Here is a 15,259-nt window from a genome sequence, read left to right as displayed (position 1 = left end):
CACAGAACACTTCTCAAAGTGTTCTGTGATTTGATCTGAATTCTGGGAAGCTGTTGTTGAGAGTCCCCCGGCTTTGAAAAACCCAGATGTGGAAACCCAGATGTTGACTGGGTATGGATGTAATGGCTGGACAGTTTGGAAAGCTGTCTACTTGATCTGTTTCTGTCTTGATAATTCTGCCTGTATACTTTGAAGTTTGGGGTGCTGACTTTTTCCCCTGAACAAGGTAAACGATATATGTCTGACTGATTAAAGTAAGCTTGTCAACCCATTTTGAGTTGCTTTCCTTTAACAAAGCAGATCCAAGAACCTGTATGGGCAGCAAACCCTGAGGACGCCAAGGTGCTTGCTGCTACACAGACCCCCTGAAATTTAGAGGTCATGAAGTATAGATTAATAACCCCTATTCTATAGAACATATATCTCAAAGAGTTAAAAAAAGAAAAGCTTCATGTAGATTGAAATTTGGAGAGAAACATTCTCTAAGGAAGAAAAAAATTGGAAGGGAAATACATAATGATCAATTGGGGAATAACAGAACAAATTATGGTATGGTACCACAACTTGGCCATTCCCAAATCAGTGGGTATCATTTTTGTTTCCAGTTCTTTGATACTACAAGAAGTGCTGCTAGCAATATTCTGGTATATATGTGATCTTTTTTGCAGGGGGAGGAGGGGCTTACCTTCTTATTTATTGACTGATTCAGTTTGTCGTTCACCAAAACCCCTAGAATTTTTTTCAAATAGGTCTACTCTCTCACCATGCCTTTCCCATTGATTTTGGGGCTTTTAGTGTCCATCTTATACTCATTAATGTCTCCATATTAAATCTGGCATACAATTCTACTCGGCTGAAATATTTCTGGATCCTAAAGTTATTAACCACGGTATTGGCTAGCCTCTCCAGCTTTGTGACATATGCCATCTATGCCTCAAAGAAGTCATTCATAAAAAAAAAAAAATTCAACAACCTAGGGGGGCCAAGGACTAATCAATGGGATCTCCATTAGAAATCTACTCTGAGCTGACATCCCATCATTAAAGATACCTCTCTAGTTTAATTCATTCAAACTAGATCCCAATATACCTATTATCATTTAGCATGCATCTCTCTATCTTGTCCACAAGCATAAGACTATGTTAAATGTTTTGTTAAATCCAAATAGACTATATCTATAGCATTATTTTTATCTAGCAATCCTGCCCCAAAAAGGGGAAAGATGGAAGGAGGAGTTACTCTGGCATGACCTGTTCTTGATGAAGCCATTAAGGCTCTGAATGATCTTCCTTTTCTAAAGGTTCATAAAAATCTCAACGTTACCAGGAATTGACTCTAAGCTCACTTGGTTCAAACTTTCAGGTCTCCTTTTTTCCCTTTTCCTTTCCCCTCATCAGGCTTTTGCCTTTCTCCCATACCTTCTCTTCCATATACTTTCTTTTCCTTTTCTACAAGATCTTTTAAAGTTCATTGACAATAGATCAGCAACTACATTTGTCATCTCTTTCAGTACCTTGGACGAAAGACTCAGTCAGATATTAGTGTACTAACTTAGATGAATATATATATTATATATGTACATATATATTTTATATATATATATATATATATATATATATATTTTTTTTTTTTTCCTAAAGCAATCGAGGTTAAGTAACTTGCTCAAGGTTACACAGCCAGTTATTTCTGGGTGTGGTGCTAAGTATCTGAGCCCAGATTCGATCCCCAGGTCACCCCGACACTGGAGCCGGTGCTCTTACTCGCTGTGCTACCTGGCTGCCCCCCCTTAAATGAATATTTTAAAGTCAATTTTAATTTAATTTTCTAAATTTTAAATTTAAAAAATAAAAAATAAAATTTAATTTAAAATTTTAAAAAATTGTTTTAAATAACATTTAAAAAACTAAAAAACTTTAATCCCTTAAAAAAAAAAAGAAAATTTTTAATGCTGATTAGATGATTTAATACTATAGTGAAACTGTTCTTTCTAAAAAGAAATTGAAATTTATGCCTTAGGGAAATAAAAACAAAAAAGACATCATTTGGACAAATAGGCAAAGAAAATAAAATTAGTGTTTACCTCTCTTTGAAATTTTTTTTTTCCTTGGCAGAATGAAGCCACACAATAGTCAAAATAGCAAAGCAAGATAGTTGGGATACTTTGATAACAAAAACCAGTGGCAGCTAGCAGGGTAAAATGGAAAAACAAAACACAAAGAGAAGAACTGTGGAGCCAAAAAAAGTCAGAAGTCCAAAAAAGGAAATTAAAGACCATGTTAAGTTAGCTTGCTAAAGGAGACTAAGACTTCATTTCTAAAGCAACTTGAAGAGTGCCTCAAATAAAGAGTGCGTTTTGGGGCGGCTATGTTGCATAGTGAGTAGAGTGCTGGCCCTGGAGTCAGGAAGACCCGAGTTCGGATCCAGCCTCAGACACTTAACACACACAAACAAAAAACCTAGCCATGTGACCTTGGGCAAGTTACTTAAACCCAATTGCCCTCAAAAAATAAAAATTTATTTAGAAGGAAATTTATTCCCCTTTTAAGAAAATAGTTGAGTTACTAGTATGGTGGAAAGACAACAGAACTGAGAAGCCTGGAGACCTAGGTTGTAGTGCTACATCTTCCTCCACTTCTGTGATCTCTTAAGCCAGTCAGGAACTCTCTTAAACTCCAGGTTTCTCTAAATCAAGGATACTGGATAAGAATCAGACTGTGCATTCCCTACCCCTGGATTATACGATTTCTAAGGACCCATCCAGCTCTAAGATCCTAAACACTCATTTCCTATGAAATTGTTTAAAAGTTGACAGTATGAATGGATGTGATAAGAATGGCTTTCGCTGAAACGGGACGGATATCACTTATGTATTCCCCTCAGATAAAGTAAGGAAACTCAAATTTAACATTGATTTCCACTTCAGAATTATACTGTCTGCTAAAAAGTTGACAAGCTTTGTAATTACCAACCAATATTTTTCCCCTCTTTGGCTAAATCTCCTCTATTCCATTCCAGAAGCGAGCTATTTATCTCTCTTCTCTGCTTCTCTATTGTCTTGTCTTCTTTTTTCTTCTTTTACTGCTTTATAAGGTTGAAATATGTAGCATTAAATTACTTGATAGTATCTATTGCTTTCATCACTACCTATGGTATAGTCTTTCAATGTATGGTATTAAAAGAAAAACAGTCAAACTATCTCCTTTAAAAGAATAAAGGATAAATGTATTTTGTATAGTAGTAAAAACAAAGCAGAATCAAGGGGATTAGAATTAAGGAATTAATAAAAGCTCACATTTTTCTAGTCCTTAAAAGTACATATCTCAGTAAAGTACATATCTTGCCTTGCAGTAAGTTGGTAGAATAATTTCTCTATAACTATACAGGTGGATCCCTGGTGAGGAAAATCTACAATTTCTAGTCTTGGAGAGCTGTGTGGGACACTGAGAAGTTCAGTGTTTTGCTGAGGGTATAAGGTGGGGCTTAAAACTAGGTCTTCCATATACCACTTTCTATTCACTAATCCATTCTAACAAAACTGAAGCTAAAACAACTGAAGTCACTAGCCCAAGGTCACACAACTCATAAGTGTCAAAAACAAAATATGAATCAAAGTCCCCAGACATCCAGTCATCATTTCTCTTAAATTTTCAGAAAAGGCAGATTTCAGAGGCTATTAGATGACAAAAAGAAGAGCATTAGAGTACACCAGCAAAGAATGTGTACTCTCTAGAAAAGTGTGAGCAAGATGATATGCCCCCGAGGGAGAGAGGGTGTTGTGTGAGTTTGCCTGAAAGATAAAATGAGAGTAAGAAATAGAAAAGGCCAATATCAAGTGACCTGGAGAAGAATTTGGAAGCAACAGATGAGAATATTAGGACCATTATGCACAGTTCAATAAGAAATGGCTGTTGTGTTAAAAACAACAACACAATGACATGGTCAATACATATGGAGAAGGCAATTGTTATAAAGAATACATAGTGGTGTATTCAATGCAGAGACATAGGCAATATCCAGGATCTTTCTCCTGTTGGCTTACTCATTTAAAATGAATTATCTGGTCATAACTAGGGCAACAGTTAAACCATAGAACTTGAGAAGGTTAATTTATTAAACGATGTCCAGGAAGAGTTATGGTCTACTTCATATATGTAAACAGTTTTTAAAACTTCCAATCTAAGCATCTGAACCCTTAAAATTTAGGATCTCTTGCTCTTAACTTAGATAGTGCCTAAAACTATTTTAAACAGGCAACTAAGCTGTATAGTAGCTTTGTTTAAACTAAGGTTTGACAATTAAAATGTTCTTTGTCTCTCAAAATCAGTATTTTAGGCTTTAAATATCACCACAGCTTATCTGGTAAACATGCAAAAATTCACTCGTTACCTCTTTATTAGCTTTAAATGTATCTTTTTTGCAAGCCACGGTGGTCCTCCATTCAAAGTAATGCACACATTTTGTTGAGGTTACAAATTCCGGCGTTCCCTATTTTAAAAAATTATAAAAATTAAAACCACAATTATAAAACGTCTTTAGAGATTCTTCAAGATTTTTTAAAGTTCCTTTAAAATAAAATCAAAATGACCAAAAGGTTTCAGTCAAACAAATGAACATGCCTATTCCTGTATCACAGGGTCACTGGCATTGTCTTAAGTCACCTTGCAACATAACCTTCAGTCCATATGAATTTCTCAAGTTTACCATTGTTATGATGTTAACATGCAACAACTACATGATAATTAAACCATCAAGTGTTTTCTATTCTCAAATTCCAGATTTTTCCTCTTAATCAAATGCAATTTATGTCAAAGCTAAGGCACATACCAAAACATGTGAGTTGAGTTAGAAGATTCTAATCTTTCCAAAGTTATCATCCCTCTGAGCTCAATTCAAATTTAGGTTCTTTCTCTAAAGAATTACTTATGCTGATAGTTTCAGAAGAAAAGCAAATACAAGTGATCTTTGGATGTGCTAGAACATAATAGGTCTCAGGATGGTCAACTCTAAATGGCCTAGGTATTATGTCTCAGAAGAAGGAGGTATGAGACTAAATGCACTTCCTATTTATGGACTTTTAGTTTCTTGTGCACTGAAGATGGAACTAATTAAATGAAAATAATTAGCTAAAATTAAAATGCTGGCTGCTTTTCATTGTTAAACGTGCACTTCATAGGTTCATAGCATTGCAAGCAATTTCAGGTCAATTAAGTAATCCAGACAGATCAAAAATTAACACTAAGAGTTCTATTTTCAAATTTCCTCAGGTGGAAAATTATGGTACCAGTATTTTATAGAGTTTTAAAATAGTGTTTGAGGCATATAAGTATCACTCGCCCTGTATTTCTGAACCCTGAGGTACCTGTTCTGCTTTGGGCAGATTTACACTGGCTGCTCTGTCAACAGGCTATCAGAACCTCAATAGTCAATAAAAAAAATTCAGGGGACCCCTTAACAGCCCTTAACACCCCCAAATGCTAAAAGCTGTCTCCTAAATGGATCTTCATGTTAAATAACCATGATGGCAACTGACTAATCAAATAAATGTATGTTCAGTTTCACTATTTTTTTTAATCTACTTTATATATTCAAATTCACTTTAGCATTTAGTTTCTCAAGGGTTATCAGCTCTACTCCTTACTAGTGGGTGATGTTTCTCTAAATATATCCTCTTATTATTTCTCAAATTTAATATAAAATGGGGGAACTATAAAACATACACTCTCTCTTGGAAAAAGCAACCTGCTAAGAACAGAAAAATCACCCTATAACTAACTTAACTATTCTAAATTGTCGCTCTCTACATAACATGTATTTCAAGTTTCACTGAAAACATTGTAAATATAGACCTGAGGAGTTTAGGATTCATATGCTTTCTTTTTAGTTTTTTTGTTTTTTCACTTGTGGCCAAAACACACAACTAACAAGACACCTGTTACCAGATAACAGACAAAATGCAGAATGAATCTATGTCGACTAACCAGTGTTTTCCCACATAAGAAGGTGATACTACTATGTACTGTTGTCGCTGTGCCTTGCTGAAAACAGTTATTTCCTGTGTTGAATTCCATCAAGGATTTGGTTCCACTTTTCAAAGATAAGTCTCCTGTGAAGGGGGAAAAGAAAAAGTCAACTATAAAATATATACCTCAAAGGCAATGCCAGTGGAATACAAAAAAAGAATGCAGTTTTTCAATAGAGTATTTTTATTTAGCAACTTAAAGACATACAATCAAACTATGCAACAAAGCATTTCCACACATACTGCCATTTAAAATTAATTCTTGGAGTACCTGGCTTAAATGTTAAAATGTTACTATGCAAATATTATCCATAATGAGGATAAGCTATAAGTTTTTTCAATACAATCAGGGGTGAAACAAAGATGCTCATTATCACCTGTTGATTCAATATTGTACTAGAAATGTTAGTTATGGCAGTAAGAGAAGAAAAAGAAATTAAAGAAATTAGAATAGGCAATGAGAAAACAAAGCTATCACTTTGTAGATAATATAATGTTATACTTAAAAGAATCCTAGAGAATGAACTAAAAAGCTACTTAAAATTATTAACGACTTTGGTAAAGTTGCAGGATACAAAATAAACCCACATAAATCAACATTTCTATATATTATGAACAAAGTCCAGCAGCAAGAAACAGAAAGATAAATTCCATTTAAAATTACTGTAGACATAAAATACTTGGTAATCTACTTGCCAAAAGAAACCCAGAAATTATATGAGCACAACTATGAAACACTTTTCACACAAAGTCAGATCTAAACAACTGGGAAAATATTAATTGCTCATGGGTATACTGAGCCAATGAAATAAAAATGAAAATTCTAAGTTTATCTATTCAGTGCCATAGCAATCAAACTATCAAAAAAATTTATTTTATAGCACTAGAAAAAAATAACAAAATTCATCTGGAAGAACAAAAAAATCAAGGATATCAAGGGAATCAATTTAAAAAAAAAAAACCATGAAGGAAGGTTAAGGTCTAAGCCATACCAGATCTCAAACTGCATAATTATAAAGTGGCAAATATCAAAACAATGTGGTACTGGCTAAGAAATAGAATGGTGAATCAATAGAACAGATCAGGTACAAATTACATTACAGTAAATGACCATAGTAATCTGGTACATTATAAACCGAAAGATGCAAGCTTTTGGAACAATAACTCATTATTTCACAAAAACTTCTGGAAAACTGGAAAACAGTACGGCAGAAACTGGGAGCAGACCAACATCTCACATTGTAAACCAAGATAAGTTCAAAATGAGTACATGATTAACACATAAAGATTGATACTGTAAGCAAATTAGGAGAGCATGGAATAGTTTATGTGAGATTTATGGATAAGGGAACAATTTATGACCAAACAAGAGATAGAGAACATTACAAAATATAAAACAGATTTTGACTACAGAAAATTAAAAAGATTCTGCACAAAGCCAATGCAACCAAAATTATAAGGGAAACAGAAAACTGGAGAAAAATTTGCAACAAGTATCTCTGATAAAGGCCTCATTTCTCAAACATGTAGAGAACTGAGTCTAATTTATAAAAATACAAGTCATTCCCCAATTGATAAATGGTCAAAGGATATTAACAGGCAGTTTTCAGATAAAGAAATCAAAGCTATCTATAGTCATATGAAAAAATGCTTAGAGAAATGCAAATTAAAACAACTCTGAGGTACCACCTCACACCTATCAGACTGACTAATATGACAAAAAAGGAAAATGATGGATGCTGAAGGGGATGTGGGAAAACTAGGTCACTAATACACTATTGGAGGAGTTGTGAACTGATTCAACCATTATGGAGAGTAATTTGGAACTATGCTCAAAAGGCTATGCAACAGTGTATACCCTTTGATCCAGTAACATCACTGCTAGGTCTATATCCCAAAGACATTAAAAAAGGGGGGACGGAGCTATATATACAAAAATATTTATAGCCATTCTTTTTGTGGTGACTAAGAATTGGAAATCAAAGGGATACCCATCAACTGGAGAATGTCTAAACAAGCTGTTACATAAGATTGTAATGGAATATAATTGTATTACAAGAAATGACAAGCAGGATAATTTCAGAAAAACGTGGAAAGACTTCCATGAATTGATGCTAACTGAAGTGCACAGAACCAGGAGAAAATTATACACAGCAACAGCAATACTGTTTGATAAAGAACTATGAATGACTTAGCTATTCTCAGCAATACAATGATCCAAGAAAATCCCAAACAATTGATGAAGCATACTATTATTCCCCCTCCAGAGAAAAAAATGATATTGTTTGACTATAGACTGAAACACGCTATCTTTCAACTTTCATTCTTTTCAAGTTTTCTTATACAAAATTACTAATATGGAAATATTTTACATGACTGTACATGTATAACCTAAAATATCTGATTGTTTACCATTGGGGGGATGGGGAACAGAATTTGGAACTCAAAATCTTTTTTTTTTTTAATGTCAAAAAAAACTGTCTTAAGTAATTGGGGGAAAAAACAAAGTATATTAAAAATATTACTGTTACGCTTGTCATACCTCCTCAAAGCATTTGCATTTTTTGCCTTTTATTAAATGTTTTTGCATGTATCTTCACCAAGCTGAGGCTTTCTGGGGATTGACTTATCATGGCACTTATCATGACCTGACTGGTTTCTTAAAGGCTATGCCAACAAAACACAAACTCTGATAGGATGTTACCAAACTAGAAAGCTAATTATAGATCTGGCCATGAATAGTATACTTGCTGTCTGAGAAACAAAGTTCAAAGAGTCTATCACCATGCTGGTGTCCAACTGATGAATTTTATGAATATGCTAACTCTTGAAGGCTATATACCAAATTAAAGGGATTCTGAGTTAAAATGTTGAAAAGGGTATGCTGCTAAAATCACAAACTCTCTAAGTAGTTAAAAAATTGCCAAGTTTTATTTCTCTTAAATGAAGTTCCTTAAAAAAAAGGGATAAATGCTTGAACAATTTTGAACCTTGGTATCACATACAATGCAGTGTTATGGGGGCAATGAGAATCACATTAAGTGCTCAATGAATATCAATTAGTTTTAATTGAATTGCAGGGATCCACTGGATTTCACCTATCCACAGAAACAGTTTACTCTCAAGATCATCTCAGGATCCAACTTTTGTAATCAAGCTCCCAAGACAGTTAAAAATAAGGTGAAGAAGCTTCATTAAGTTCTTTAGGAACAAATTTACTTTGAGCTTCTCTGGGGATAAACAAATAAGGTCATTTAAAAGCCAAAAAAAAAAAAAAAGCTTATGAGAATCAAAATTTTTAATTTAATTATTAATTTTAATTATTCATTAGGCTTTTGCTTTTCTTTTTTTATCGCATCCAGTATTTTTTTGTTCATTCAGGAGAAGCAACCTAGAATCAACAAGATCCAGGTTCAAACCCTCCCAGCCTGACCGTGGTCTAGTTACTTAGCCTCTAGACAACTCCTTAAAACTGTAAATTATACATCTGCACTGGAGCAGTTCCCAAATGTGAGTCTCCCCTACCCCCCAAACTCCATATCATGAATCCTGACACTATCCCCTTCAAAAAGCCACCAAAATTCACAAATGTCTCTCTGAGAACTCAGAAGTTGGCAAGTATGTACTTCCACTGTGTTATGATTACCAACCCTGTAGAAGACAGCCTAGCTAAAAAAAGATTTCCAACAATACTATATAGAAAACAATTGGCCATTACATCAGATTCAAAACCTTAAAGTATAAACATTTACTGCTAAAGATTTTCTTTCATTTTCTTTTCATATTTCATACTCCTTTATTCCTTCTTAAAAATAGAAATAAGACCATATCACCAAAGATTACTAAAGTATAAATAATATAGTCTAAATTTATCCTTGTGATAACAACTGTGGTGACTGAAGCATGTCAGTAAAGCATATCATATTCTGTTAAGTAATATCGACAAATAAAATGCTTGATTTATTCAAACAAGGCTGAAAGGTTGGGATGGGACAAGGAACAAGGAAATATCCAGGACAAGAAATTCAGATAGGGACAAGAAGAGGTTTTTAAAAAGGTAGTAAAGAACGTGCATGACAATACACTAGGCAGTCATCCAACTAGAATAAGACAATGAAAATGCTCAAAAGGACAGAGATTTGACAGCTGATGAATTTAATTTTCATAAATAATCTTGTGCTAAAAGAAAATAAACATGAGTGACGTTTCTAAAAAGAATGTCAGATATAAAGTGATGAAAGCAACATCAACCATGTTTTATTTGTTCTAGTCTTTCTCATTTTGGAAATCAACTAGTGATGAAGTTTCCAATATGGTACAGAAATGAAACATCAAAATCTGCATTGGAAAATACCAACATCTCTGAAACCCATGTAAAAAAACATAAGAGAAATCCATGCTGATTTATTTCTTTGTCAGCAATGACACTGCTTACAGAAAATTCATCCGTGGGGTCAAAGAGTCAATGTAGTTTACCATGCAGAAATTTCTCAGCTTCTGTGCAATGTAAAAAAATGAATTATGTATGGCCCAATGACTGACTTTATAGAGAAAATCACAATAAACATTTTTAACAGGTTTAAATTCAAAATAATCATTCACTCATTTCTATTTACCACATACTTACGACTTCTACTTAGCAGTGGTTCCAAAAATTCAATTCCCCCTTAAAAGATGAAGATTCGATGCCATGGTCAATAATCATTTTTCATGGAGTTATTAGCTTTCACTTGGCTAATAATTTTCAAGGAGTCATTTTCTTCAGTGAGGTTTTCTACCTCTTTCCCCAAGCTACTAATTCTCTTTTCATATCTTTTTTCCCTAGCTCCTGCTTCTTTTTTCATTTTTTCCCTCTACTGCTCTCATTTGTTTTTGTTTTTTTTTGTTTTGTTTTTGCTTTTTGAAGGGCAATTGGGTTTAAGTAACTTGCCCAAGGTCACACGGCTAGGTTTTTTGGTTGTGTATATTAAGTGTCTGAGGCCAGATCCGAACTCAGGTCCTCCTGACTCCAGAGCCAGCACTCTACTCACTGCGCCACCTAGCTGCCCCTCTCATTTGGTTTTTTAAAAAATGGCTTTTTTTTTCCCAAATCTTGCTCTTTGCACCATTCTAGGAATTCTTGTTGGCCTTGTATCTAAACTGAATTTTTCTTTGAGGCTTTGCTTGTAGATTTTTTTTTTAAAAAGTCATTCTCTTCTGTGTTTGTATCTTGAGCTTCTGTCACCATAGCAGCTTTTTATCTTGGGATTTTTGTTTGTTTGTTTGTTTGCTCATTCTTCCAGCCTTCTCTTTAACTTTGGAATCTGAATCTATGTTAGTGCTGGGTTTGGTACATTCCATGGCGGTGTGTGGAATGTCTAACTCCCAGCTTCTGTCCCTTTACATCCTTGTTTTGCTTTCACAGCTCAGTCTAGGGGCCTGTAAGATTTCAACACTCCCAAAGTGGTATGATCTGGGGAGAGGTCTGTTCACTGTCTTCTTTGAGTATAAGTTCCTGACTCAGGTTTGGGTCTAGTGGTTTCTCCTTGGCTGGAAATTTCAGTAAACTGCTGCTGGAGTCAGTCACTGTTAGCCTACTGATGCTAGGCAGGTTCAGAGTATCTGAACTGCTGGTTCCCCTTAGGTCTTGGACTCCAGTCCTGAGCTCAAGGCTATAACTAAGTCACTGCTCTGCTCCTAGGATCAAAGCCACAAAGCTATATTTGTTTCCAGAATTCGTCTCTTGCTCAGTACACAGCTAGAGCCCACACCCACAACTTCCCCTTTCCATCCTATATGTATAACCCAGACAAGGGAAACAGGTGACAGAGCTGCCAGATGGAACCTATTCTTGCACCTAGCACTAGGTTCTGGGGTCTCCAATCTCTTCCTAACATGGCACCTCCTGCCCTGGTGCCTCTCTCAGCTACCAGTGCCTGAATAATGGAATGAATGCATGCTTCTGACCAGACCCTGACCCCAGTGTCCATAGATCTCTTTGTCTCCCTCCCCCTTAGCTGCCCTAGGCAGGAAAAATGACTGTGACTTTCTTGGCTTTCCCAAATAGAATCTGGTGTGATTGCATTTTCTAGATCACTGTGGAGCAGTGGGGAGCTGCTACTGCCTCCTCTTACTTCACTATCTTACTCCACTACAGACCCTACCTCTACAGACAATATTCAAAAGAATGCAAAGTTCTAAAGATAATTTCAAAGGGGGAAACCCAAAGAAAAATTCTGTGCAAAGTTAGCATTTTTGTAATAAAAGTATAGTGTTGACAAGGGCATTCATTAGGATGTGTGGAATAACAAGCAAGTGCCTTAAGCATAAAACCTTCCCTACTATGTCTTTCCAATGCTTTCATCTCTATCCAGCTGAATTATAATCCTCTCCAGATTTACTCCACCATTGTTCAACCCTCTGCTAGCCCCTTCCAGTATGCCTTATGAAAGCCTGGTTGCTTTTTCTTTTTTTCTTTCTCTGCTTCATTGACATGACTACATCCATGATGTGAAGTACTATAATAAATCAATCAGTCAGGTATTTATTTGCTAAATGCCTACTATAACTATATGCTAAGCTCTAAGGATACAACCACAAAAAATAAAAGAAATAGCTCCTACTCCCAGGAGTTCAGTATAACCAGGGAATCCAACATGTACATATCTAAGTATATAAAAAATACAAAATAGATACAAAGTATTATGTACACTAAATAAATAAAAGGCATGACCAAGTGTTTCATGCTCTGGTAGTATCAGCACTGGTAGAATATTTCAGACCTCTTTCTCCTATCTGCTAAATCTGAAAGAGATGAGAAACAATGGTCTCCTGTACAATGTATAGCTCTCTTCATATTTGTTCTATGTAATATTTGCTGTAAGGTTATTTTCTATTTGCATGTTTCTTTCCTTGGGAGCTTATTCCTGGAGAAATATTTTCTGTTCCATTGGACCTAATCAACAACTTTGTAGCCTGTGTAAGTAGAAGTTTCTTCACTAAGTGTTCTCTATATCAATGAAAATACAGTTTGATTCTCCCAAAAACATAAGAAAATGAGGAGCTATAGGTTCTTGAGAAGAATGATACAATAAAAGTAGAAAATTAGTCTTGGCAGACAGCAAATATGTAGGATGGACTAGAGAGAATAAAAAACCTAAGTTAGGAGGCTGATGGTGGCAAGAGGAGATGGGGGCCTTATCTACAATAAAGGGCAGCAAATAAATAGACATCTGTAGCTAACCACTATCCCATAAAATAGGTAATTACAGCTAAATGGCTATAGGTTCACATTACTAATCCTTGGATCAAAAATTCACTATAAATATAGCCTTGTTTCTAAAGCTAGAAACCACAGCTGGAGATCTAAAACCAGATCTCTAACCCCAAGGACAACCAAGAAATACAATCTCTTAAGAAAACCAATGCATTTCTTTCCTAGCAAATTCTTGAGTCACAGGCAATAATTTAGAGGATCCAGTCTTTCCAAGGATCTGCACATCCTCCCACACGTGCACATATTTCTGAAATCAGTATAACACCATCAGCTAAATAAAAATGAATTTCACAAATACATACTTGGGCTGAACGGAAAAGGGGAAAGCCCAAGAGTGTTATATCTGCTCTTACTGAGACTGGATGACAGATAATTTTTGTGATGCTAACCTGATACTAACCCTCTCCTACATGTTCTTTTGAAAAGTATTCGAGAATTTAGTTTTCACCTATACCTTCTCAGCAAATTAGGAAGTTCTCTCTATAAAACTGGTTCACTATGACAGATTCAATCTTTACTTCACTCAGGAGAACATTATTTGGAATTCCTCCTTTTTTGCAAAGGGCAAAGAATTTTATATATTCCTGAGAGACATGTATAAAAAAGTTTTTTAACTTCAAACCTTACTTTAAACTCACTAGAAGAGCTGGCTGTTAAGACAGAAAGAAAGGTGAGATAATTTTTTTTTCATTCTATCACCTTTGGTGATAGCAAGGAACTGAAGTGCAAATAGTAGGTTACCAACATCTAAGGAATTTGGCTTTCAGACAAGACCTACTATTTCACTGGTATAGAGAAGTTCCAACGGGAAACTTAGTAATGCAGGATAGGCTCACCTACTCTGCAACTAATATTCTTAGAGTTCCCTAGGAGCACTGTTAGGTTAAGAAATTAACTCTTCCTCTTCTTCCATGCTTGCAGGGGGGGGGGGGGGGGTTTGCAGCTTTTCCTCCTTGGTCCTAAGCTCAAGTATGACAGGGTGAGGGGCATACTAGAACACAGCCAGGCCCACGCCAACTGTAGGGCTCTACCCTCTGTGGTCTCTGCCCCACCCCAGTAGGTGGGAGCCTTGAGGAAGAGGGAATGGCTCCTGTGCTGACAGGCCAGAAAGGAATCAATCATATTCAAGGATATGGCTGTGGAATTCACCAGAGAGGAGTGGATACAATTAAATCCATCTCAGAAAAAGTTGTACAGGGAAGTGATGCTGGAGAACTATAGGAACTTGGTGTCTTGGGGATTTGCAGTTTCCAAACCAGATGTGATCTACCAGTTGGAAAGGAAGGAAGCATCTTGGATGCCAGAGGCAGATATTCCCAGAAGCAGCTGTCTAGAGAGCAGAAAATTTAGTGGAGATAAACATCTTGAATGTAATGAATATGGGAAGGGCTTCAGGAGCAAGAAGCATCTTGCTGTGCACCAGAGAATGCTTACTAGAGAGAAACCTTCCAAATGTAGTGAATGTAGAAAGGCCTTCAGGGATAAGACAATCTTAAGATTGCATCACAGAATTCATACTGGAGAGAAACCTTCTGAATATAGTGAATGTCAGAAAGGCTTTAGGGGTAAGACAAAACTTACAGTACATCACAGAATTCATACTAGAGAGAAACCTTATGAAAGTGGTGAATGTAGAAAGGCCCACAGGGATAAGACACAACTTACAGTGCATGTATCACAGAATTTATACTGGAGAGAAACCTCATGAATGTACCGTGTTTCCCCGATAATAAGACACTGTCTTATTATTTTTTTTGGACAGAAAAACACCAGAGGGCTTATTTTTCAGGGGAGGGCTTATTTTAATGAACATTGACAGCAATTTTAATAAACAGGTAAATGTGAACAAAAAAATGTACCTTTATTCAATAAGCAAATCACTGGGGAAGAACAGGATGACGCGCTCACTGCTGCAGCTCTGATTGGATGCAGCTCGGAGCGCGGCGTGCGTTTCACCCGGAGGGACGGTGCATACAGAGGGTACC

At 35.8% G+C, this 15,259-nt stretch overlaps 1 protein-coding gene and 1 pseudogene across 1 annotated transcript in view; one reads left to right on the top strand and one right to left on the bottom strand.

Annotated features, from left to right (window-relative positions):
* Positions 1-15,259, bottom strand: part of IGF2R (insulin like growth factor 2 receptor) — a 160,884-nt gene that overhangs the window by 94,532 nt on the left and 51,093 nt on the right. The window contains exons 3-4 of the mRNA XM_069070364.1: positions 5,979-6,103; positions 4,387-4,485 (exon numbers count right to left, since the gene is read on the bottom strand). Coding sequence (XP_068926465.1) covers positions 4,387-4,485; positions 5,979-6,103 — 224 coding nt within the window. The remainder of the gene's footprint in view (positions 1-4,386; positions 4,486-5,978; positions 6,104-15,259) is intronic.
* LOC138147793 (zinc finger protein 558 pseudogene) lies at positions 14,373-14,997 on the top strand (annotated as a pseudogene).

This window comes from Petaurus breviceps, unplaced genomic scaffold (assembly GCF_028583685.1).
Source record: "Petaurus breviceps papuanus isolate PSGF00001 unplaced genomic scaffold, PetGlider_PUasm1.0 90808, whole genome shotgun sequence".
Classification (NCBI taxonomy): Eukaryota; Metazoa; Chordata; class Mammalia; order Diprotodontia; family Petauridae; genus Petaurus; species Petaurus breviceps.
This window is presented reverse-complemented; position numbering and strand designations above follow the sequence as displayed.